The following is a 27,973-nucleotide window of genomic DNA, read 5'->3' on the forward strand; positions in this document are numbered from 1 at the left end:
CTCCAAAACTTGGCCCACCAGTGGCCGAGTGGATTAATCTACTGAACACAGGTAATTTCGGATTTACAGTTTACGTGGTGAACACAGATTATTCGTGGATTAGTGCTCATTAACGGTGGCCGTGTGGAGTTTTCTGGGTTCTCTTCACATTTCTAACATCGTAAGAGAGGAAATTTTGCACAGAACATCCCCTCTTGGCTGATCTCCTACGCATTGTGTTGCCGTATTTCGTCAAACCTAACCTCGAAAACTTAAATAAAAATTAAATTAATTATTGAAAGATTATAAAATAATAAATTTTTTGAATGAAATAGTTAATAAGAATATTTTTATTAATAGTTCAAAAAACCAAAATAGTTAATAAGAAATATAATTTTATATATAATATACAATATATTATATATAAGGATATTATATATATGTATATGTATATATATATATATACATGCATACATACATACATATATATGTATATATATATATATATAAGGATATATCGAATATAGCTGTGAAATGTTTTTTGTGTGTATGTATGTAAACACACATCCAAACACAAACACACACACACACACAAACACACACATATAGGCCATATATATATATATATAGCCTATATAAAAGGTATATATACATACACTTAAAAATCCTAATTATTACAACGTATGTATTTGAAATTTTATTAGATATTTATTTAATTATTAAAAGTCATATGTTTTTTTGCATAGTGACGTAATGATGAAAGATAAACAACTTTCATCAAGTATTGTTTTCTGGTACATCAGGTCAAGTAATGTTCTTCAGAAATTATTGAATAATGGAGAAACGTCTATCTAAAAAGTTGTCTTTTTTAAATAGAAGTTTTTCCATTATATAATAATATTTAAAAGTGATAATAATAATATATTTTAAATAACAAATATTTTATTTAAAATCAATTTTTAGTTATTATTATTATTTGTCTTTATTTTAAAAAACAATATTTTGAATAGTTAGCATTATTTCTGAATGTAAATTAAATCCTTATTTCAAAGAAAAGTTATAAATATAATATTAAATATTTATTTTCCAGAAAAAGGGGAAAGTTTCTGTTCTGCGTCAATAGTAAATTTACCATTTTGCTGAATTTTTGTTCTTTCTGCGTTAACTCAAGATTTAGATCAGCAACTGGTTTTTTATGGTAATGAGTCAAGTTTTCTTGCCTTGTATTTGATAATATATTCACCTAATATTCCATTTAAAAAAAAAAAAAAGATATATATCACTTTACCTTAAAAAAGAAGAGTTTTATCATCACTGATTTTCAAAGAAAAGGTTAAATAGTGACGTCAATTTGACGTAAAAGTGTATACTTTCTTGTTCGATTCTAGTACTTCTATTCACGCTTTATTTCTTTAGTCATAAATTAGCTTGAAATTAGAAGAAAAAATTATTACATGTATAAAAACCTCATTAACTGTACGTATAAATTATGTATTACCATTTATAAGCTTACATCACAAATAAATCACTTGTAATAATTACTGCTTAATGAGGTTTGGTCATTTGTTTTGAGGACCACAAGTTGAGTAATATTGGATTTTAAAATTTTCTACATTGTATTGATTCATGTTTTTCCAGAAGTAATACTTGACTTAAATGTAAATATGTAACTGAAATTACTCGTTGTATATATATATATAAAACTAAAATTAAAAATAGAAATTTGAATTCACGATAACATGTAAGATGGGTGAATAAAAAACAGATGTTGTTTGGATATAGTTTTGTATGCTTTCTCCTTAAAAAAAATGTATACCTGAAAAATGGCCGCTATTTAGAGGTGGTCGTTGTTAAGAGGTTCGACTATATAATATTTACGGAGAAATTTTAGTAATTAATAGTTTTAGCAATTAGAAAAAGAAAATAATTTAAATAAATAAGAAAACATTTAAAAATTATAATTCTAAAATAATAGTAAAATATTTGTACATTTATTGACGTATTGCTAATTTACAAATGCGAAAGTGGTAGAACTGGTTCTATATTTTGAATTATACTTCTGAATTTTTTAATGAATTGACTATAAACTATTGTTAAGACCCATGAAAATGTAAAATATAGGGTTTCAACTTTGCTACCTCAATTGTAGTCGGCTAGAATTAATATTCCAAAGTACTGTACATCATTGAATAAAATGCCAGATATACAGCCTCACATGTCAATGATTTCCACATATATACATTTATCTAAACAATTGTTTTTAGATAAATTTTAAATTTTTTTTCGATATATATATCTTAAATTGATCGCCGGAACGAAGTGACGACTAATACTTGACTTCATGCATTCCTTGTAAACTCTAGAATGTGTTGTCCTATCTTGATGAAATTTTCTAGGACGACTCATCATCACTCAAGGATGAACTGATTAAAATTTCAACTTACAAAAATCATCCATTTTTGTAGAACTGGAGATACGGGTGAAAACGAAGATCGCGCTTTTCTTCAGTATGGATCATTTTTGACAGTTGAAATTTTAATCAGTTTATCCTTGAGTGATGATGAGTCGTCCAAGAATATTTCATCAAGATCGGACAATTCATTCTACAGTTATAATGTTGACAAGGAATGCATGAAGTCAAGTGTTAGTCGCTTCCTGCATGCACGTATAGAAGCGTCATCTAGTGGTCGAAAAATATGACAAGCAGTAAAACGATAATTTTGAAAGGTAAATGTTATCGCTAAGGAGATACAATAAATATAAAGAATCTTTATAGAATAATAAGTTTCAAAAGTTTTCTTTTTAAAACGTGGAGCAGCAGCGATCAATATTGATGGCCTTACGATCCATTCTCTCCTTCGTCTTCCTATCGTTAGTACGAAATTTCGATCTCTAAATCGAGAAGCTGCACAGAGATTCCAGATTGAAATGATCGCTCAAATTCATCATCGTCGATGAAATGTCAATGATTGGTGCAAGAATGCTGTACATTATCGAGAGAAGATTGAGGGACAGAAACCCCGAGAAAGATGAGCGGTTTGGTGGATTCTTTATTTATTTGTTTGGTGATTTTCGTCAGCTTCCTCCTGTTAAAGATACTCCTCTCTACTCGAGTGTTTTTTACAATGTAATGTCCCAACAAGGTAGCGACCTTGTTGGGACATTACATTACATTTGCATTTGATTCTTTTGAGAAGTTCATTGAACTTAGTAATTCTCATAGACAAAATAGCGCAGATAGTTCCTTCACAGATGTCTTACAACATCTAGCTTCGGGTGATTTCTCTGATACAGATCTGAACATTCTGACGACAAGAAATCGAGCCTATTTATCCAGAGATGAACTTGATCAGTTCCAAATGGCATTAGAGCCATTTGATCCAACAAATCCGATCCAATTCAACAAATAAGATCCAACAAATGAGCAAGTTAAACAAAGCAACGAAAACTACTTGCAGTCAACTGGATGCCCTCTTGGTTATATAGCATCTTCATCTTGATATAGCATCTTGATCATATAACACTTCAGATATTGCCCCGCCTTCGTCCAAAGATGACTCAGCTCTTGGTCTCTCCAAGTATTTAAATTTCTCAGTTAATGCCAGAATCATGCTGAGAGTCAACTTATGGGTGCAAGGAGGTCTCGTCAATGGTTCACTAGGAACTATACGCTACATTATATATGCTCCTAATGCTCGCCTTCCAGCTCTTCCTCTGTTTATTTTAGCGGAATTCATCTATGGAGACGTTTCAGGGACCTTTCATCTATGGTAATCTGTTTCCAATAATCACCGTAACACGCTCTTCGAATGATGGCAGTATATTGCGATCTCGTAGACAGTTTTCCCTTACCTTAGCATACTCGATGACTATATATAAATCACAGGGATTAACTCTTCCAAAAATCAAAATAGATATAGGAAAAAAAGAGACATTATCGATCTTACCTATGTTACATTGAGTCGGAAAAGTGAGAAATGTAACTGACTCAGTATTTTTAGAGTTACAATAAAGATCGCTACGAGTCAATCTGTAAGTCCAAGGCCCGTAGTGACAGGCAGAATTTCGTGAGACGTTGGCATAGCAATTAATGGCTTATTCTGACCTTATATTTATATCTTTAAATGATCCAATAGAAATCAAATATATTGTTGAGAACGAATGATTCTTTGTTTCTTTTTTTCCTCATAATCTATAAAATAAAGGTGCGAGCAGCTTCGTTCCGACTACACGCTGATACAGCGTTACTTAACCAGTTATATCACCTGTATTAATAATTTCTGTATTTCAGAATTAAAACCTGTAGTAATATTTTCAGAAATTATTACTACAGGTAATATAATAAAGAAATTTTGTTTTTTCCTGAACTAACTCTCATTACTGTGCTAATCTTTAAACACCAGTATAAAGTCCTATTAATAAGTAAAGTTCAAGTAGACAATTAACAATAATAATTTTAGAAACGTTTATTTTAAATTATTTGAACTTTTTCCACGGATCAACTAAGTTGTTTTCGAAAAAAATACTAAAGAAATATGCCGAATACGTTTCTAAACAAAAATATATTAATTTCCTATAAAAAATAAATCAGCAACGAATTGCTTACCCTTTCCTGCAACATTTAAAATATTGAGGGCGCCATCTGTTATCATATTTTATTTTAAAAACTTTTTATATTTTTAGCTATTATAAAACGGCAAAAAGCTTAATTTTCAGGGTAGGAATGGGTCTTATAAAAAATTGTAAATGCTAATAACGAGTAAAATTGTCAAGGTGGCAGCCTTGACCGCTCTGGGAAACTGGATTGAATCCGGACGGGTCGAAAAATCCCCAGGAATTTTTTGGGGGTGATCCGACCGGATATGTCGGCCCCCGTTCCTCATCACTCGACCGCCCCATTGTGGGCCTGCCGAACCCATAATTGGCTTGCTAAAAAAGGCCCTCTTAGTGCCTACAGGGCGGAAAGAGTTAAAAAAACACATTCATGCATACAGAAATTACCCCTGAATTTCTTTTGCATTTCTCGATGTTTCAGAGTGTCAGAGATGTTTCAAGTTCAAAAACGTAAAAATCTTGGGCTTGTCAATTTTTGACCGATCGCCATACTTTCCCTCTGTTATATATACAGCAGGGAAAGTAATAAGATAAATTTCACGTGTTGCATCAAAAACGGGTTTTTCTTTAAACAGGTAATTTCATCATTCATCGAACAGCTTGACAAAACGTCGGACATAATTTTTATTATTTATCTAACCGGGAAATCATTTGTTGGTTACTAAATTTAAACAATTATATAAAAATGTGTTTTTAATATCGATGCACCCACTCAATGTTTTCAATTGTCTTTAATATTTATATTTAACAACAATAAAAATAATTTAGTTCCTTCATAAAGTTTAAAAACTTGCAAGTTGATTGCCGAGGGGAACATACGTTTGAAAAGGAGTGCATAATTATACTTATATAAAAAAGACTAGAGTGAATTTAAAACAATTATTTATTAACATAAAATAGAATAGGGAAAGAAATATTCATAGTTTTTTATTACTAAAATACATTCCTAACATTACCTTAAAATGATATAATAAAATTAATACAGTAGACCCTCGGTTTAACGGACTTCGGATTTAACAGACAAAAATTTCTTATGGTAGTTCATATGTTAATTGACTTTACCAAACTAATTTTTCTTAACTTTCCTTTAACAGAACAAACATAACGTATCGAGAACTGACCACATTTTATCTTATAATGGCTTAATAACCTACGATAACTAAAATCAGGTATTTTATAAACTTGCATTCTAATGACCTAATATGTATTTTTAGAAAATTTTAGTGTTAACGACTTTGTTGCTTACAGAAATATCATTGTCAATCCCACAGAAAATAACAAGATGCAACAGAATAAAGTATAAATATTTTTCATTATATCGAGAAGGACAAGAACCTCAAGTAAAAGCTGACCCCGCTTTTGCCCCTCAGAACTACACGAAGTATGAAAGTGTAATTGTGAAGACACTTTTATTCTAATTTAGTATTTCCTTTGTACTTGTATATTTTAATTCTTTAATTCATTAAAAATTAAATCACAAACTAATAATTGATTTATTTAAAATTTGTAACCAGCAAGTAACTTAGTTTATTTGTAAGAATTGCGTTAATTATTTTAGTTACAATTTTTAATGAAATTTGATCTAAGATGATTCTATTTAATTTAATAATGTGCATATTATACCGAAAAACTAGTTTTATTTATAATTTAGGAACTTTTTAAATTAATTAATACCAGAGCTGCCTTAAGCTATGATATAAAAGAAGCCCAAAAGTCTTCGTTAAATAATTAATACATTCTTTTGACGATAGAGCGAGGCCTTTCGCGGCTCTCTACGCAACAGCTTATTTAGCTTATTTCTGCATTTATTTTACCCTTTTTATTATTTTAATATGGAAAATTTTATAATAACTAAACTGAAAATAATTTAGACGGTAATAGCTCCTATATACTTCAGAATTGTTTACTATTTAAGATAATTCCAAGTATTCATTTCAAGTAATCACGCTATAAGCGATATTAAGGATTAGTTATCGGCAGTATTCACGTATCCTTTACAAATGTAGGATTTCATTTATCTAGAATTTACGTAAAGCACTGTTTGGCTCGATCTCACATTAAAGTAGTGCTGTTTGGCCCTTTACTATAGGAAAGTTCCCCACACCTGGTTTATACAAACGATAGATTGACAGGAAATAAACATTTCTTTTAGTATAAAGTTAAAAAATTTATAGTTTTATTTAATTTTATACTTTTACTTCCTTTTAGATTATAAGATTATTTTATTATAGCGTATCGATTAAAATTTCTCTAATTTTAACTCTCAAGATATAGAAGGAAAACTTATTTGCCTGTCATGATAACGGGGAAATACGTACATAAATACTAGGCTTTGCCTTAGGTTATTAACAATCAGGTCAAAAACAATTTTTAAACAAGAATAGTAAAGTATATCACTTTTTCGTTTTCCTCTAAGCTGGTGTATAGTTCACATTTTCTTTGATCAATCAGTTTTGTATGTAAAGTAAGTACAATATGCATTCATATGGTTATAAATGTATGTTACATCTTAAGTAATATTTATTTAATAACACAAAATTTATATTATATCTCGTTTTATATAAATTTCTTCCTAATTTTCAATCAAGTACTTTCATAACGAATGTGTTTATCCACAAAATCTTCAAAGTATCAAAGTGTAACGATTTGGTGAATAAACTACGAGCGACAGACTTGAGTTGTTAAGATCCTTGATTGATTATACGTAATTTATAATAATAAAAAATAATAATATATATTTAGTAGTATTATCCTATGTATTTAGCTTATTTTAAGTAATATATAACCGATTTGAATTGAATTAAGTAATAGTTGAATATAAGCTTTAAAATAGAATCTATTTAATTTCTTTTAGAATTTATAATTTTAAATACAGTTAAATCTCTAACAGCAGACACAGCTAAACGGCGTTAATATGTTCAAGAACATTTCTTTCTGAAATTAATACAAAATAATCTCCAAACAATGGCTATTAATTTCTGGGTTGTTATATATAACAGAGGAAAAGTATGGCAATCGGTCAAAAATTACCCCCAAAGATTTTTACATTTTTTGGAATCGGGACACCTTTAAACGTTAAAAACTGCAAAAATATTTCGTATGTATGGATGTTATAGTGTGTATGTGTAAGTATGTATGTTTAGATATGTGTATGTGTGTATGTAGCACGATTTTGTTCACCTTGTTTGAAGCTCGCTTTTTGTCGAAAATTTCTAAAATTTGGCAAAGAGGTTTGTGTATTAGGAGGATTGATGGTATTAAACTTTGATGGTTAAAGATCGACTGGGTGGGAAGCTAAAGGGGGTCGTGTGATATCTCCCGTAGGGTCGGATTTAATGACGATTTTACTCGTTACTAGCATTTACAATTTTTTTTATAAGACCCATCCCTATCTTGAAAATTAAGCTTTTGGCCGTTTTATAATAGCTGAAAATATAAAAAGTTATAAAAATAAAATATAATAACAGATAGCGCCACCAAAATTTTAAATGTTGCCGGGAAAGTTAAGCAACTCGTTGCGGGTTTATTTTTTGCTTGCGTCAGTGCCCGTTGTTTAGAGCAGTGTTTCTTGAACTTTGTGTTCAAGGACCGGTTTTCTTTCATTCCAAGCTCTCGTGGACCACTGTTTTTATAGAATTAAATAAAACATTAAACAGAGAAAACGGAGTTCAAATTTTTTCTATTTCAAGTTTTAGAACGAATTAATAATAAAGAAAAACGAAAAAATAAAAATTTTTTAGAATCGTTTTATTAACTTAATATATACAATTTCTTAATTTTAAGTGAAATCTGTTCGCGACCCACTGTTTGAGTAGCACTGGTTTCGAGGTTTGACTATAAATATGTCAACATTTATTTTTACTAAGTTTAATATCTAAAGGAAAACTAAATTAAATTTATTCATCTATTAAGTTCGTTATAGAATTTATAAGACAAAATTACATTTAAAGTTTAGAAAATGGATTACATGAAATCGATGACCAAAATGATAATCAGTTGTTATAAAATAACAATAGTTTATTGAAAGCTTAATCATTGAAGACACGCAACTACTCAAAATTATAAATTTACTGTGTAATGTTGAATTTTCTAATTTATTTCATAAATATTTATAATATACAGCAAAATATCTTAACAGAATTAAATCGTATATATTCTGAAATTCAATTCTCTTAAAATATATTTTAAATAAACTTAAAATATAATTTTAAATTCATAAATAATTTTTCCACTTTGATGTTTACTTTGATATTTTCACACTTCGTCATCATTGCTACTGTTTTTTCTCTCTCGTAACGTCTTAAATTTTAGAATGGTTCGTCTATGCCAGCGTTTCTCAAAGTGGGCGATAACGCCCCCTTGTGGGCGGTGAGTAAATCTAGGGGGCGCTGGAGGCAGTGTACTGAACGGAGACCAAAGGCAAAAGTTGGGGTCACTGACAGCCGTTCCCTTTTCTCTGTTAAACGGGTAAGAGGAAACATTGCGTTTAATGGTTTCCAGATGTTGAGAACAATGTACGGTAAGGACACAAAGTGTGAGATTCATAGAAAAGTTTTCCTAAGAATATTTTCAATCCTTTCTCACACAAGAGAAAATGAGTTAGGGGGCGTTGGGTATAACTTTACGAACAAAGGGGGCGATGGATCGAAAAAGTTTGAGAATCACTGGTCTATGCTTATTGTGTTAAGCATTTTTTTTCTAAGGTTATAAAGGAAATATAAGTTTAATATACTCGCAAACTTTAAATATAACTAAAAAACTAAATGAACTATTATGTCTAATATTTGCTATATGAAATGCTTGCTCCTTCGCCATTCTTCACAAATATCATCATTATTTTCTCCTTAGTATAAATTGATTATCCCAATGAATACGGCTGTAATAAGTTGAAGGAATTCGACTAAATTTTTTACAAAATAGTTTTTAATTATCCACAATCAAGTTTTAGAACGCATTTCGGGTACACAGACCCCTCATCAGCCTACATACATCCATACATACGAAACACAAAAATTCATCAAGACCATAATAACATAAGTATCATTTTCAAACTAAAAAAATTTACATATACAGTGCACTGTTTATATGACATAAAACCAATAAATTACAATATACCAAAAAAATTAAATAAGCATTAAATAATAAAATGTTTTTCAACGATGAATCGTATTCTTTCCGTAACTGATAAATTCCACTTTTTCCTATTTCTTAATTCTGAGAAATAGCACCACTTATTACAAATTAGTTTTCCCTTAATTATCATTACATTAGGATAGGTACAACTCAATTAATTTCAGAAATCACTGTTATTAAATGAATAAAACCATAAACACCAAATTACATAAATGTAATATAAATTTAAAGCACTTAACAACACTCTTTATTGTCTTATTTCTCTTGTCACTCACACTCCAACATCAGTTTTGCCTGAATCTCAAATTCTTTAATATGATATCGCTTCACACCTCATGTTGTTATTTATTCTACATCTTCAGGAACTTTCAAGATTTCAATATGTTTTTGTAATTTCCTTTTTATTTGATTATTTTCTCTCAATACTAATTTGATACTATTTTTTATAATTTAACGCCTTCCTTGTTGTTCCACTGATGAAGAGATTAAGTTATTTTTAATGGCATGTATATGTTCTTTAAATCTTGCATTTACTTTTCTTCCGGTTTCACCAATATAACTTTTTTATGTAAACAGCTGCAATCAAATGAATAAAATATATTATCTTTCTCTAAATCATTATGTTCATTATTTTTATATTTTATATTAATCATTTTCCCTATGATTCTCGTATGATCTAGTACCAAAATAATAAGTGAATTTTTTAATTCTATTTTTAATTTTTAAAAACACCGAATACATATTCCATTTTAAGATATTATATTTTAACCTCATTTATTTGTTTAGTTCGTACTATTTTACTAGTTTCTTACCATTTCAACAATAAATGTATAGGAAAGGAAACGATCTAGGACAGGAAACAGGAACATTGTTAAATTATAAAAAATAGTATTAAATTCGTATTGAGAGAAAATAATCAAATAAAAATAAAATTACAAAAACATTGAAATCTTGAAAGCACCTGAATAAATAAAATGAGGTTGAGGCTACATTAGGAGTGAAGCGATATCATATTAAAGAATTTGATATCCAGGCAAAACTGATGTTGGAGTGTGAGTGACAAGAGAAATAAGACAATAAAGAGTGTTGTTAAGTGTTTTAAATTTATATTATATTTATACAATTTGGTGTTGATGGTTTTATTCTTTTAATAGCAGTGGTTTCTGAAATTAATTGAGTGGTGCCTATCCTAATGTAATGATAATTAAGGGAAAACTAATTTGTAATAAATGGTGCTATTTCTCTGAATTAAGAAATAGGAAAAAGTGGAATTTACCAGTTCCGGAAAGAATACGATTCATCGTTGAAAAACATTTTATTATTTAATGCTTATTTAATTTTTTTGGTATATTGTAATTTATTGGTTTTATGTCATGTAAACAGTGCACTGTATTTATATGTAATTTTTTTTAGTTTGAAAATGATTCTTATGTTATTATGGTCTTGATAAATTTTTGTGTTTCGTATGTATGGATGTATGTAGGTTGATGAGGGGTCTGTGTACCCGAAATGCGTTCTAAAACTTGATTGTGGATAATGAAAGACTATTTTGTAAAAAATTTAGTCGAATTTTGTTCCAATCGTTCCCTGATGTGATAAGCCCTTTAATTTATTACAGTTGTATTCATTAGGCTACTAAATTTACGTTGTGGGCTAGAAGTGTTATTTAATAATAACATTTTATCCATTATTTCAGTTCATGTTATTCTATATTCATAGTTGTGTTTTCATAAGGCTAACAGTCAACTAAAGCAAACATTTTCAAATTTTAAATTTTTCAGAAAAGTAATAACTTTTATTTTTATTATTTACGTGCTATATTAAATATTATTTACGCTAAATACATAACATTGCTCGATCCGATTCGTTCTTTACGTTCTCTAAAACTTTTTGGTTTTTAATTCAAAGAACTCAGTCTTATGACAACATTTTAAATTAGAAGTAAGAATATGTAGCTTATCTAGTATCAAGTACTAATATCAAGTTACTTAAGACAGATCTATTTATGATCACTTTATAAACCGGTTACCCGTAATTTTAAGTCAGGATAAATTATATACACAGTCGAGCTAAAAGATAGATATATCTCATGTATGTATATTTACTGATATCCAAAATATTTCATAACTTGTATGCTAATATCAATTCATTCGCGTATCACGAGAGCGTAACAAGATTAACTGCAGGAGTGGTTCTATTTGTAATACAATAAGGAATGACCTTAACCGAGGGTCGGGGTCACGGAGTAGCCTTGAAAAAGAGTGGCCCAGGCGCCCAAAATTATTGAAATATAATATATTCTTTAATAGTAGTATATAAGTTACTATACGTACACAATGGTACAAAAATATTCAAAATTTAGATGTAAAAAGTTCATTATTCACATTTTTCAGATAAATATATAAACAGAATTTCGTCATTTGGAAGAATAGACAGGTGTGGCCCCCGTCTAACTACGAGCATAGTATATAACAAGAGTAATTAAAACGAACAAGTATGCTTGAGAGCGAGCTACAGTATTTTATTTATTTATAACTGTGTTTATAACTGTTTACATAACAAGTGCAAGTTCTACTATCATTTTAAACTTTACAACCATTTTTGGATTGTGATTAATTGTAGTTGGAATCTTGATTAAACGCGACTGTCGCTAAATGATGTCTCTGAGTTATACTTTGAGACTAGGTATTGTATCGAAACATGCCATGAACTGACATTTGTTATGTCAGTTATTATAAATGCTAAGTACAGTAAACTCCCGCTAAGTCGGACTAATAGGAAATGAAGGTTTTCCGAGTTATTGCAAAGACTTCTGGATATCGAAAATACTTGTTACAATTTTTCTATTTTTATATTGTCAAGAAATTTTAAAATGTGTTGAGATATGTGTATATGTAATTTGGTAAATCCGCTTTTTATATCGATAATGCCACGTGCTGGAACATCCGCGTAAATAAAGATTTTCGCAAATTATCATCGATTATTTTATAGAAATATACTAAAATTAATAATATATTAATATGAAAATTTAATATATTAAGAAATATTCAAAGCGTTTATCAAATATAAAATAATTTTCGATTTATTTTATGCAGTTCTCTTGATTTGAATTTAAATAATAACATAAATTAGAAAATTCAAATAAATTTATATAACCTAGAAGTAACTTTTCTCGAGCAAAATAATAATAATATTGATAATCTTACTTTACCTATTATTCATGGATAGGGTGGTCGAGAGGGGGGAGCTGCGGATTTTCCCCAGAGCCCAGAACTTATAGGTCCTTAGTGATTCCTATCCCTATAAAATTAACGTTGTTTATACTAACAAAAAATCATTAAGACTACACATTAATAAATAAACATTTCACGTGTTTAATTTCTTCAAAAAAACAATGGATGAAAGGGCCCGCTAAGAGGATAAAGGAGCCGCTCTATCTCCAAACCTCATGTAAACTCTCGTGGCCCTGCTCTCAGTGTCCGTAGAGTAGAAAGAAGGAAAACGTAGAGTATGTCATATTTATTTATTTATCATTATTCTTAATAAATTTTATATTCAATAAGGATAATTACTAACATAGGGTCCTCATGGCTCAAATTCATAATAATTCATGAATTGGATTTAATTGTTCATAATTGTTCATAGTTTTATAAACAATTATGAAGATTGAAAAATTAATTGATTAATTGATTTTGTTAATACAAGGAACCTGCATATTCCGGATATAATTTTATTTATCACAAAATTCGAGTCATACACATAGTGGGGTCTCTTCAAACAGTACACACAGTAATTAATGAGGTTTCTTATCGGATTCGAACCACTTCTGCCTTCATAGTTTACGAAATTAAATGAAAATATAAATGTGAAATTCAAGTCGCAGAGAATGGAGCGTTAATTAAGCACGGGTTGTTCTAAGCAGTAGTTCTGTGAATGCACACGAAGCTGTCTGTGGTTCGAACCGAGATTCTGCATGACGATAAGGAGCAGTGGAAGAAACGTATCAATGTCATAAAAGTGTATAACAATTTATAATGACTGGTTAAATATAACTTTTTACAACAAATATAAATTGGTTATTTCATATGCTTTCATTATTTAATCACTTTTTCGTTCATTAAAACTTCTCACAAAGTTACGTTGAGTTTTTGGTTTGTTCATAGTAAATATATTGTGCTTATAAATAAAAATTTCGAGAGAATTTTATTTATATTCTAGACATTTTCGCATATTTTCTTAATTTATATCAACGCTGTCCACTTTGTAATCATCTCGTCTCTTTATTAAACAAAGTCTATTTCTTATTTACAGACATTTTTTGTAAAATTTTTATCATTTATGGTGTCCTTCTGCTAATTTAATTCTAAATGGTCATTTGACAAGTTTAAAATAAACCAACATTTACTCATATTTTCAAAGATTTATGTCGATAAATATAGTGTAACGTGTGAATAATTCGTCTAAAATACAAATAGTATGAAGTATTTATATATTAACTATAAAACTGAAATTATATTAGTTAATAGTTTTCCAAATTAATGTTATAAATTAAGAATTTGTTTAAAAAAAACAGTTTTAATAATAAATAAATAATTTTTGTTTATATTCTATAATTATAAAATTCAATTTATAACGATTAATAATGTCCTAAATTTTAATAAACTGTACATAATTTATGAAAGAATTAAAAAATAAATAAATACAAATGTTAAATTTTTTATATTTAGTGAAAAAATGGAATATTTTTTAAATAAAATAAAGCACATTTTGAGAGTTTAGAGTTAACAGAATTAGAAAAACAGAATGTTAAATCTTTATTTGAAGTTTCTTATTTATTGAACTAGGATAAAATTGAACAATAATTATCTATTATGTAACGTTTATATTCTTTGTGTACCCTTTGTTATAGGTTTATATAACCTATAAGGAGAATAAATGAAAAATCGAGTAATAATAGTGGATCTGTCTGTCCGCATTAGCTTGGGAGTATGACCTGAATAGAAGAAAATCGATACAGTGGAAGAGAAATTCTGGATTCGTATAAATAACTGTCATTCTAGAGTAAAAATTAGTTTCGTATAGTCTAATCGATAAAATAATTATTACTTTTTATATTAAACAAAGTATTTAAGGTTAAAAAGAGACATAAAAACCATCCAATAAGTGTAAAATACAATATTGATTTTCAGCAAGACACAACGATATTTCTCTAAAATATACTTACTACTCTTGAACAATTATTAACGTTGAATTTTTTACTAGTTAAATATTTATTTATAATTTAAAATATATAGATAATAAAGTAATATTATAATTATATTATATTAAAATATATATACAGTGATAAGAACTATCTCTTGTCAAAAAAATGTGGCACGTTTTCATTCATTGATTTAAGTCTACACTTAGGTACTATTATCAATAACAATATATTTTTTAAAATAATTATAGTTAATTATGTAAAAACAGTTTCATTTACCATTAATTTATCGATTTAGAGATGATTGTTCTATGATTCTTTGCAAGAAACATCACAAAACGAACATATTTTTAAGCATTGAACCTGCAGACTATCGCCAGTCTGCAGCTTTAGATTAAATACGAAGTGCGCTTGCGTTAATAGATACTGTCGATTATATATATATTCTCGAATATTAAATAGTGTTTTAAGTATAAAATACATTAAAATATTTATTATTAATAATTTTAAAAATATTGATGTAGTGTAACTCTTGGATGATTAATAGATACACTTATAAATACTATCTTTGCATTTATAATTTTCTAAACTATAAATTTATAAAAATTGTTTCTTAAATAAATTATTTAAAAAGAAATTTTTATCATTTTCTCGTTTGTTATTTTCGTTCTTTGAAAAATTGTATCAATGAATAATGGATGAAATTAAAAGTGTAATAATAATAAATAATATCAGCATTTATTTAGAAACATTAAAAACAAGTTTAACAATAATTTAATTTATTTATTAAAATAAATTTTAGAGAATTTACAGTATTTAATGAGGAGTAGAAATCAGTTATTTGGCATTTTGCCATTATTATTATTTTTTTTCGAAAGCGGGACTCTAATCAATAATTTCCACGACGAGTAAACACGTTTTGTTTTTGCTTGGAAATGTAATTTGACTGTGAGATTTATTCGCGTAAAAATTTTAAAATTGAGAGTATAAATTAGTTTTTTTACGGTACTTATATATTGTTTCATTTACAAAAAAAATCAAGTTCGCAGACACACAATTTTGAAGGCGGGTAGTAAGGGATGGGACAATCCACAAAAAAATTATTGGCGCTTTTCGATTGTCCAGATTATGCCCATAGTTCCATAGAAAGGTAAGCATGAACATTGGTAGTTGGTTGCAGGTTTGAGCCTATCTAACGGGACGGCCAGATGGTCGAGCGGTCAATGAGGTAGTCTACCGCTCTGAAGGACCCAGGATCGAATCCGGACGTGTCGAAAATCAGGAATTTTTCTGGGGTGATTTGACCGGATATGTTGGCTCCCGTACCCATAATGGGCTTGCTAAAGGAGCCCTCTTAGTGTCCACAGAGAGGGAAAAGAGTAAAAAGAAAATATCTAACGGGCTGGCTACGAGGATGTTTTCCGAATTTCTTCACGTCTAACACCAGAATAGAAGACAGTTTCCCCATAAGAAGTTCTCCCGGGAAACATCCCTTTGACAGATTGCCCAAGTATTGCATTATCTTATTTCATCAATCCAATCCAATTCAATTCCTTCGACCATGAAATGAAACAATGTTGCATAAAGTAATTGCCACTTTAATCTCATGTTATTGTTTGATTTTTTGTTTCACTTTTTCTTAATCTTATCTAAAACCAATAATTATTTACTATTTAAAAATATATTTTATTTTTCTAAACCAGAATGTTCTGAAGCAGAAAGTTTGTCTGTCTGAAACATTAACTTATTAAGCATTTATACATATCTTACACATGTATAAATTAAAAATAATTACAGACCTACAGAGGCAGTCTTGATCTTTCAAACATTCTATCAATATAAATACTTTTGATGAACTAACATTTTCCTTCCTATATAATACTTTAATTTCTCTAAATCGCTTTTCGTACGCCAAATTTGGATTTTCAAAAATATTCAGCCGACAAACAAAAATTTCAATCTATTATGCCGTAATCCGTTCTGCCAGTTTTAAAAATAAGTACAACATGATCTTGTTTCACGCATGGGTTGCATCCCATGCGTGAAACATTTTATGTAGTATCTGCTGATACTACATAAAACCAAATTCCGCAAAAATATGTACATGCAGTACTCTAACCCAGTTGACCCAGATGATTGCCTATACACTTATGTGACTATTTACAATTAACCAAAACACGTTAAAACGCGCTTAAAATGGCTTTACTAGAATGTTATTTATAACGTTTTAGTCCAATATTTTCGAACAGTGCAAAATTCTATTATGCTGTTTCGAGTATTTGATAAAATACATAAAAACTAAGATATTCACCGCAGTGAGTAACATTCAGTAGAAAATGGACAACTACGGTTTGCTAACTTAAAAGTCAGATTCAGTAGTATTAGGAATGAGTCAACATAACCATTTGCCATACACGAAAACACGAGTCCTCATATAATGATCTCGGGTAGAAGACGACTCTACTATAATGTTTTATGCATTATAACATATTCACTGTAAAAGCGTAAAATTTTTCTTTACTTATGACTTTTTCTTTTTTGCTCTTTAGTAATGGAACTCCCTTTCTAATTTGCAACTGTATTGTTTGACTTTCGAACTTTGATCCTAAAGTGCTTTATTATTTCCACGAATTAATATAACTTTTTAACATTAATCAATAAATATGACATAGTATTAATTAGTTTACTAATCACTCAAGTAAATAATTATAGAAAATTATAATTATAAAATTAAGTTTCTATTAACAGTGGCTAAAAAATATATAGGCCTATAATTTATATTATGCAATTGTTTAAAAATTTGCTTGCGAAATTGCTTCGCCTCATTTTGTGACTCTCTCCATAATTTTTGTACTTTATCTCAATTTTTTATAAATTATGTTAATTTCAAAGAACTGCAAGTAGTACATACTCTACAAATTTATTAAAACATTATCGAGAATAAGACAAGAAAATATCATTTAAACTAGAAATTATTTTATTGTGACGTCGTCACAATGCCAAGTCGAAAATTTTAATCACATTTTAAATTTATTTAATTTAAAATATATGCTCTCCATCTTAAATTAGTAGTGTCTTGCTCCTGTACATCATACTTTTCCTTTAACAATAGAGTTGTTCAGGTGATCTGTCTAACTCCGTTTTCGAGATTAGGGAAAGTCAGACAGACAGAGGACGAAAGAAAGTATTTATAGGTCTATAATTTTTTCAAATTGCAGCCCAATAATGAAAGCAAGTTAATAATAATAAGCACTTTCAAGAATCGGCAGATGGGATTTGGAATCAATCATACGCGAGTCGTGATTTTATATGGACATCCAGTGTCAGACTTTAATGTGTTGTAGACAATAAGGACTTTCGATTTTTTTTTGTACTGATGTTTTCTTTCCACTAAAGCATCCATTTTTCCGCAAGAAGTCTGCTTCTAGTCAGTAAATGAATCAATATGCGCCTGAACAATACGAAGCATTTAAATGAACACTTGCATAATAGTAAAACGAAAGAATTTAAAATTTTACAAGAATATTAAAAAATAATATCTACAAATATTTTAAAAATTTTCTTGAAATTTTAAATGTTATTATTTATTTATTTACAGTTAAGTGGAAAAGTCAATGATCGATTTCTATCTTCCAAATAAAAAATATCCCAATAAAACACAAACAAAAATTCATAACAAATAAACTGGTAACAACACAAGGAAGTAAAAATTAAGTTACATATTATATAAAATAGATTTACATTTGTTCTTATAAAAGGTAAAATCGCGATACAAAAAGTGCTCGACTGGACTCATATGAGTGGATATACCATTAAAAAAAATGATCTATGAGACAGTGTAAGACGATAGAAAGGGGTAAAAAAACAAGAAGTATTACGTAGGTATACGAAGACCTAGCTAGTAATTAAAGATTAATCCATTAAAATATTTGTAGCAAAGTATACGATCAAAATATTTTACACGATCGGTAAGATCAGGTGAACCAAGACGAATTCTGGAGACTTCTGGGTTATTGGTATATGGAAAGTTATAAAATTTATACAACAATGAATAAACCTTATTTAATTCTTAATGTACTTTGTTAAATAAATATGGAGCAGTCATTGACCAGACAAGGAGACAGTAATCAACGATAGACTAAAAGTTCGTAAAAAAATAGCTCTTACAACAGAATTTGAGGAAATATTGCTACAAAAACGTCCGAGAATGAAAACAATCTGACAGAAAGATTTGATAATGTGAAAAATATGATCATAAAAAGCTAATTTAACATAACATCACAATACGATTTAACATAATTTATTTGAATAATAATAAACGACGCTTTTAGCCTACGACTATAAATTAGATAGAGTTAGATAACCCAATAAATAGGATTTAACAATTTGGAGGGCTTATCATACCAAGGCCGACAGAAAGAAGGACCAGATCTTTTACAAAAAAGTTAGTCTTTAATAATCACATTTCAAGTTTAGGTAAGGATGCATTTCGGGTACAAGGACCCCTCATCAGCTTACAAACGCGGCACCAACATAATAATTATAACACTAATAGTAAACCAATTTAACCAATTAGTTAACATTGTGCTAGTTATAACCATTTGGTTATAACTGGCACAATGATGGCCAGCGCATTGGTCAGGCACGAACCAATGACCAACTATCAGTGTTCAATGGTTTTATTTATTTGTCCACTGGAGAGCTTGATTTGTATCTAATATATACAGTGCACTGTATATATTAGATACTCCTTTGTCTTCTAACTTTTTTGTAAAAGATCTGGTCCTTCTTTCTGTCGGCCTTGGTGTGATAAGCCCTCCAAATTGTTAAATCCTATTTATTGGGTTATCTAACTATCTAATTTATAATTTATTTAATTGAAATTGATATAAATCGAGGGACGGAATGGGTTACGAATTAATGAGCAACACGTAATTACCGTTTTCTGTTACTATTATCGTCCTGGCTATTTACTAGTTTTATTAATGTTAATAAATAAAAACGATTAGATATAATTCATTAAGTAAATCGTTAAAATTTTGCTTTGTAATATTTTCTTTCTTAATATATGTGATCTCCTAAATTTTGTAATGCATTTCTGTGAATTGCTAATACATTGCTAATGCTATATACTGTATATAGGCTTTATGCTATCATTATCTATCTATATTTGGTTTATGGCGTCTGACATCGCCTTCCGACCTCCAAGAACCCTCCCCATCTCTTTATCCATACACCAATACACCATTCCTCTTTAATCCCGTTTTCACTTCATGCTGACTTTACTCTTCCCGAGTAAAGTCATGTAGCGAGTAAAGTCAGAGGAAACAACTTATTTTGTATGGACATGTGAAAAGAATGAGTAATGAGAGACTCCCGAATATGTCAATGAAATACATTCCACAAAAAAAGAAAAAGAGAGGAAGACCCATGCTTCCAATACATTAATAAATTATTATTATACAGGGTGGGCCAGCGAAAACGAAACGGCAGAGTGTTCGTGTTCGTCCAAGCAAAGCGCTCGGACAGGTCGATCTTTTGCTCGAGGGGACATCTTTTGCAATAAAGTTTTTGCGATTCTGAATTCAACAGACAACAAAAAATTTTAAAAACTCATTTATTTTGTATTAACTAAACAAACATTTATTTCGAAAAAAATGTTTGTTTAGTTAATATTCAGAATCGCAAAAACTTTATTGCAAAAGATGTCCCCTCGAGAGTAAAATCGACCTGTCCGAGCGCTTTTCTTGGACGAACACGAACACTCTGCCGTTTCGTTTTCGCTGTCCCACCCTGTATAAGTGAGCGCTTTATATCTTACTAGTTTCACTATTAGTATTAACTTTATATAAGGTGCTTCAAAAATTTCTATACATACAAAGGTAACTTTATTCACAAAACATTAAAATGTCAGCATTAAGATTTGTGTCAGCGATTTGACGGAGTAAGGCAACGGAACACAGGATGATATGCCAATGGGATAACTTCTAGCAGAACTTTCTATGTGAAAACTGGATTCTGTTTAGATGTTAGACACACGAAGAAAACCCAGAACACTGCATGATGGCCAGCCCATTGGTCAGGCACGAACCAATGACCAACTATCAGTGTTCAATGGTTTTATTTATTTGTCCACTGGAGAGCTTGATTTGTGTCATTGTATGGAGACTTTTGGGACATCCTATATACTGTATATACAGTAAATGTTAATGTAAGTTTGAATTCATAATAGACTTTTTATTATTTAAAAAAGTACGTAAGTAAGCATAGTTTATCAAACTGTCATCACAACTTTCTAACGTTTAACATAAGATTTTTCATTAAAAAAATTCGTGGAAGAGACTAAAATATTTTCATTTTTCGTCATGATGAAAAGTGAAGATATTTTAGTCTTTTCCACGTTATTTTCTAATGTGTAAAAATCGTCAGCCATTTTCTAAAATAAGTTTATCCGTTTCTTAATTAAAAGATACGCCTATTATCAAGAATGTCGGATTACAGCGAGTACGCCTATATAGGTCTAAAGGCAATAATGATGATATGATCTTTGCCTTTAGACACTGATTCTTTCCAGAGGTAGTCGAGTAAATAATACTGTACACAAAAATGAAACCCTAGTAAAGAAGAAAGCAAGACGTGTGACATGACTAACGTTTTCATACGAAAAGAAGTGCACAGGAGATTACACTGGAGAGTATGATGATTTATAGTTCAGTTACCGAGAGTCTACTACATTTGACAAAATTTGGTCGTTAAAAAACGAACTTTTTTATCATTGTCTCCACAAATATATGAAAATAAATTTTACACATCTTTTCACTCAATTAATATGTAATTAACCCTATTTAATCATATATTATGTGAGTGAATTTTCTATTTCGCCAAAATTTCAAATGAATTTTTATGACTTAACAGCCATAAGCTTTCTTTTATTTCAAAAATTGTTTCAAATTATTTTATATATACAGTCGGTACACGTAGAGGAATAAGCATGGAAAAATGTCACACAGGTAATTTCAGAGTTTCATTCTACTAAATATGATCTATATTCTGCCAATCATACACCCTAACAAAGCAGCATTCCAGCAAACCAGAAGTGCCGCCATTATTTTAGATTTAATGGAAGACTTCAAGTACTTACAACACAATTTAAGTTAAAAGCTTATCATAATCTGCACATTTTGATAGTAGTTATACATTTATTAAATACTTTATTAATTACGTTCGTGTTTATAATATTTCGAAATGGAAATGATTACTGTTCCGGACGCATCCGGTTTCGTTAGAACGAGGTTCTGCTTTACTTTCTAAATTTAATTTTTTTAATTTTTATATTCTATAATTCTTTTTCTAAATACAGTCCACATCGAAGCATAAAATTGAATTTAATTACACGCTATGTACTGTTCAGAATGTATACATTGCGTTGTGCTGTTTCTAGTATTAAATAAAATAACACATACATATTAAATAATTTAATTTTTTAAAGTAATGTTTACAGAACTATTCCTATTGTTAACCATTTATTATATTGATAAATAACGACGATATTTCATCTTTAGGCATAGTTAAATAATGAGAATAACAATTTGTTCTTCGTTCTTGACGTACAATCGATACGTAATAATACGTAACGATACAATCGATCTTTTACGATACGTAAAACGTAATTGAATGAGACAAGGTTCTAATGGTTTAAAAATAATTTTTCTCTCTAAAGTTTACGTGACCTCTCGTAAGTTCACTTTGTAAAGGAAATGTAATCTTTCTGCACTTTGACGAAATTCTTAATATGTAGTCTTGTGATTAAAATAGATTTTTAGAATTTCCACACTTATTTTTGTTGTCATTCAAGTTTGTTAATTTTTAATTTTGAAATTTTCTTACGCGGTTTAGAAAACATTACTGTTTCTGAGTCTCGACTATTTTCCTGTTTTCGGTTTTTCAAGTGCAGGAAATTCTCTAGAATACATAATTTCGATCAGTGGTATCCAAACTACGGTTCCCGAGCAAAATCCGGCTCGCGAACATACGAGTATTTGACACATAAATGATAGAAATAGGCTTATGTTTATTATATTGTATATGAAATATACAAAATATTTGTGACCCGCGAAAGATTGTAGGAATAATGGCAAAATAACACTTGGGCAATCTGCCAAAGGGAATGCCTTCTGGAAAGACTTTCTATAAGAAACAGGCTTCTATTTAGGTATTAGGCACGTCACAGTTAAGAAAGCCCAGAAAATTCCACCTGACTAGCCCGTTTTTGAGGTGTAAACCCGCGAGTAATTAACTACCAGTGTTCGGTGGTGATTTTATCCATTTGGTTATTAGTGGACGTGCCCGTCTACCCACGATTTATACACAACTTTTCACGCCAATCGAAAGGTTTGGCACCATTGATTTCAATCATAAAAATTAATTTTTAGCTTTGTTTATTGTATTTCGAAAGATTCTATTACTCAGAGGTATAAGGTGTCTGAGTAGTAATGATTCTATTACTATTTTTATTTATTTATGCAATTAATTATATACAGGTTTATAGTAAAATAAAAAATTCTATTATAAGAAATTTTATGTTGAATTAAAAATATACACCATAAACAATTAAACTATAAATTAAAGTAAATGTTAGTCTTTATTATTTGCTATTTTTATTCATCATTAATTAAATTCAACGAAAATATATCAATTTCAAACAAAATGTTTACGTTTTACTAACGAATTGTCTAAAGAAGATACAGTAATTGTTTGTTGAATGAACTCGAACGGGAGAATATAGAAAAAATATGTCTATTAAAAATTTGCTTCTTGTCCTTCTGTTGAAATTTAATGTTATCAAAGTTCTATATTTGCTTTTAATCTGAGGACTTGTGGGAGAAAATTTTTAAAGATCTCAGATGACCAATAAAACCAATAAAAACGAACGTAATAAAAAACGAAAATATATATATTTAATATATAATATACAGTTTGTATGCCGTGTCATAAACATTATATATTTTATGTCACGGTAAATCGCAGACAGTGATTTGTAAGGAAAAAATGTAAACGAAAACCTTAAAAAGCAGAATAAATTGCTGCACATTTAAAAAATTTCTTTGATACTTCTGTAAATTTAGATTGACTACTTTAGCCTTTCTGATATAAGAGAAATTGTTAAGACTTCTTGTAGTACCATTATCATTCGAGATAAAAATCCTTGTTTGTTCAATTGTTGACATTTAGCACAATTATCACAGCGCTCCGAATATCAACAAATCAACAAACAAACTTTGCATCTCGTAATTTTGACATTCTGCTAATGGTTTTACTTTCTCGGTTGTTATATATAACAGAGGGAATGTATGGTGACAGATAAAAAAATGACCTCCCAAGATTTTAACATTCTTAGACTCAGGGGACCTAGAAACGTTAGCGGTTTTCTCTGTATGTATAACTGGTTGTTAGCGTGTGAGTGTGTGCTTTGTCCAATCACTCTGAAGCTTAATAACTCTTATGGTTTTGTGGATGTTTGTGTATTAGGAGCATAGTTTCCATTACATTTTGGTGATTAAAGATCGAAGAGATAACGAGATAAAGAGGATTACGTGTCATATCTCGTGTAGGGTCAGACTGAATGAAGATTTTACTCGTTATTAGCATTTACAATTTTTATAAAACTCATATCTACACTCAAAATTAATCTTTTGCCATTTTATAATAATTAATGATATAATATTTTATTCAAAAAGCTTTTTATAACAGATTGCGCCATATGCAATTTTAAATGTTTTTGCTGGAAAGTTACGCAACTCATTGCTGAATTTTTTTAGAATGTAATTGGAGAATTTTTCACACATCGTTTTATTAAAACTGTTATATTGAGGTAAAAATCAATTTTCCTTATGTAAATATTACCGGATAAAACGTTGTATTTATACACACGTTTTATGAAATTTAAGCATTAAAAGCCAAACAAATTTACTATTGAACACATCACCTTTGATTCAAAATTATAAATTTTAGATGATGTGTTGACATAAGGAAAATGGGGAAAAATATTAAAAATACATTAAAAAATAAAACAATTTTTCTTTTTATCAGTCATCTTTAAAATAAATTCAATTAATAATTTTTTAATTCGGTCATTCCAAAAATGATAAGTAGATTAAATCAATAGAAGTCCTGTAAAAAAATCAGCAACGAGTTGCTTAACTTTCTAGGCAACATTTAAAACTACGTGTATGGCGCCATCTCTTACGATATTTTATTATTAAAAAGTTTTTATATCTTTAATTGTTATAAAATGGCAAAACGCTTAATTTTGAGGGTAGGTATGTTTTATTTTAAAAAATTATAAATGCTAAAAACGAGTAAAGTCATCATTATATCCTACCCTACTCGAGATATGACAGACGATACCCACAATCTCCGCATCCCCTGTACCTTTAACCACGAAAATTTAACAGAATCAATCCCCCTAATACACAAACGTTCCTGCAAAATTTCAGAAATTTTCGACAGAAAGCACAGGAGTTATTAAGCTTCGAACTGGGCGAACAAAATCGTCCCACACAAACTAACATTCTTACACACAGAAAAACCCACGAATGTTTTTGCATTTCTCGACCTTTCAAGGTTTCTGAAGCGAAAAACCTTGGTGGTAAATTTTTGATTTCCCTCTGTTATTTATATAGCAAGGAAAGTAAAAATTAGGCGATAATCCGGAATTTTTCCTTATTATCTGCGAACGTGAATTTATTTAGACACGTGGTGCCCTAAAGACTATAGGGAAGAAATATACTACTTGTCTAAAAAATAAATATTATATGAACATAAATCATCATGAATGTTGATTTTGTGCAATAATGTGTTGATGAACGTTTTTTCAATTAGTTTTAACACTGTATAATAATAATGCACTGTATCATCTTCAGACCGATTCAAGAGCGTTTACATGGCATAAAGCCGGATGCACACATGCGGCGCGGCAAGGAAAAGCGGCAGAATGACGTCACTTTTTCTCGCCGCAGAAGTCGATTTTGTGCCGCTTTTCTCGTGCCGCAAAAGTTGGTTGAATTCTATCTTTCGCGGCGACCGCCGCCAAGACGCGTTTCTATCAGCCAATAACAGTTCGTCTGGTAGTCACGTAAGAAAATACAACCGCGTGGTGTTTTAATGGCGGGAAGTTCGACGCGATTAACCGAGTTAACAAATATCAGAATAAAGAGGAAAGGATAATAAATTTAACACAAATTCTACACAAATAATCATATATAATTTAATTCAAAGAACAAAACAACCGAATCTTACTTGAAATAGTTATTCTTTATCGAGAGATCTTAATCGAGGAATAAGCCTATTTTGTACACAAGTTCTTTCTGGAGATATCTAATCTAAAATCTTCGTTCGAATCTTCGACAAAATCTTCTAGCTAAATAAAGCAAGCACCGTAGAAAAAAAAATTTGTAAACACGTCGATAGCGGCAGTGTCAGTATCTTTCGCCATCTTGAATACTGAACGCATGCGCCGAAATGTAAGCGGATTGCCGCTTGTGTGGTTGTGCTGCAGCGCGGCGAAGACGCGTTCGCGACACCGCTTTTCGCTGCCGCGCCGCATGTGTGCATCCTCCTTAAAAGTAGATATAAATTACCGAATTTTGTAAAAATACAAAAACACTCAACCCCTAAGGCATCACTCTGGGCCTGATTAACAAGTTTTTTATGTGCTTTGACTTTGTTCTGAATAATAATAGAATAACTCCAAAGTTATTTATGTTTTACTTAATGTTATAAGGAATTTATTATCAAGTTTAAAAAACTAAGAAAAATTATCGATATGAATAAACAGTTTAATGAAATGAGAGCTTCCATAGTTTTATTTTTAGTCATTTTTCTTAATAAAAGTTTTTATTTATTTATAAAATTGTATAAATCTGAGCTTTCGTTTTAGAAAACTTGAAAAAAATACATCAAATTACCTATGCAACCCTTTCTTCCCATTATTGATTAAACATTATAGATTTCTGTATTACATTATTATAACAATATAAAATACGACTTTTCTGATCCGACAGATAGCCTACTTCACTTATATTTATTCACTTATTCTTAAAATTATATATATAATTATATAATGTATTTAAAATTATTTTATAAATACGTGTATATATATTTCTCTAAACATGTTATATATTTTTCAGAAAATATGAAGCAGTCTAACGTAAACGAATCTGATGTAATTCACTATGGTTTCCAAGATATCGCCAATAACGACAATATGGTAAAATTCTTTCAAAAATACTGGCATTATTCCATCTACGTAGCATTCACATATCTGTTGACTGTGTATTTCTTAAGAGAGTACATGAAGTGCAGACCCGCCTACGATCTCAGACGTACATCCATAATTTGGAACGGATTTCTTGCAATTTATAGCACAATTTCTGTATTAGGATGTTTGCCTGCATTACATTTTTATGTCAAAAACTATTCTTTTTATCAAGTAGTCTGCGATAAAACTCTAATAGAACTGAGACCTGAGGTGATAATAACCACTCTATGTTTTTCACTTTCAAAAGTTTTAGAGTTGGGAGATACTCTATTGATAATATTGAGAAAAAGGAAACTAATGTTTCTTCATTGGTATCATCACGTGGCTACTCTAATTGCAATATGGTATACCAGATATAAAGAAGGGTCTTTTGGAATTTGTTTTGGATTTATGAATCTCATAGTTCATTCATTTATGTATTCTTATTTCGCTTTGAAGTATTTGAATGTAAAGATTCCTGTTAAAATTGCCATGTTCATTACAGCTATGCAAACATTGCAGATGTTGTTTGGAGTCTTGCTCTCGTTTTGGGTATATTGGTTGCTCATCAATGGTTACAAATGTGATACTTCTAAAGAGAATCTTGAATTCATGTTTGTAATGTACGTATCGTATCTATTTTTATTCAGTTATTTATTCTTTAATTCCTATATTAGGAAAAACCGAAAAGAAAAGAAAACAGATTAAAAATGAATCTTAAAAGATGTACTAATTAGTAATAATGCGTC

At 29.6% G+C, this 27,973-nt stretch overlaps 1 protein-coding gene and 1 long non-coding RNA gene across 2 annotated transcripts; one reads left to right on the forward strand and one right to left on the reverse strand.

The window, feature by feature from the left end:
- Positions 1 to 6: 6 nt before the first annotated feature.
- LOC136979936 (uncharacterized) lies at positions 7 to 15,336 on the reverse strand. Its single transcript, XR_010881462.1, has 3 exons — positions 15,206 to 15,336; positions 12,933 to 13,026; positions 7 to 250 (listed from the first exon to the last, which is right to left on the reverse strand). It is a non-coding gene; the product is annotated as an uncharacterized lncRNA (long non-coding RNA).
- Positions 6,956 to 27,965, forward strand: LOC136979927 (very long chain fatty acid elongase 6-like). Its single transcript, XM_067275975.1, has 2 exons — positions 6,956 to 7,057; positions 27,115 to 27,965. Exon 2 carries the CDS (start codon positions 27,120 to 27,122, stop codon positions 27,930 to 27,932), a length of 813 nt encoding a protein of 270 aa, XP_067132076.1. The 5' UTR covers positions 6,956 to 7,057; positions 27,115 to 27,119; the 3' UTR covers positions 27,933 to 27,965.
- The last annotated feature ends 8 nt before the right edge of the window (positions 27,966 to 27,973 follow it).

This window comes from Centruroides vittatus, unplaced genomic scaffold (assembly GCF_030686945.1).
Source record: "Centruroides vittatus isolate TY-2023 unplaced genomic scaffold, ASM3068694v2 contig_651, whole genome shotgun sequence".
Classification (NCBI taxonomy): Eukaryota; Metazoa; Arthropoda; class Arachnida; order Scorpiones; family Buthidae; genus Centruroides; species Centruroides vittatus.

Coding starts and splice junctions, on each gene's coding strand:
- LOC136979927 (XM_067275975.1), top strand. CDS start 27,120: ATGAAGCAGTCTAACGTAAACGAATCTGATGTAATTCACTATGGTTTC.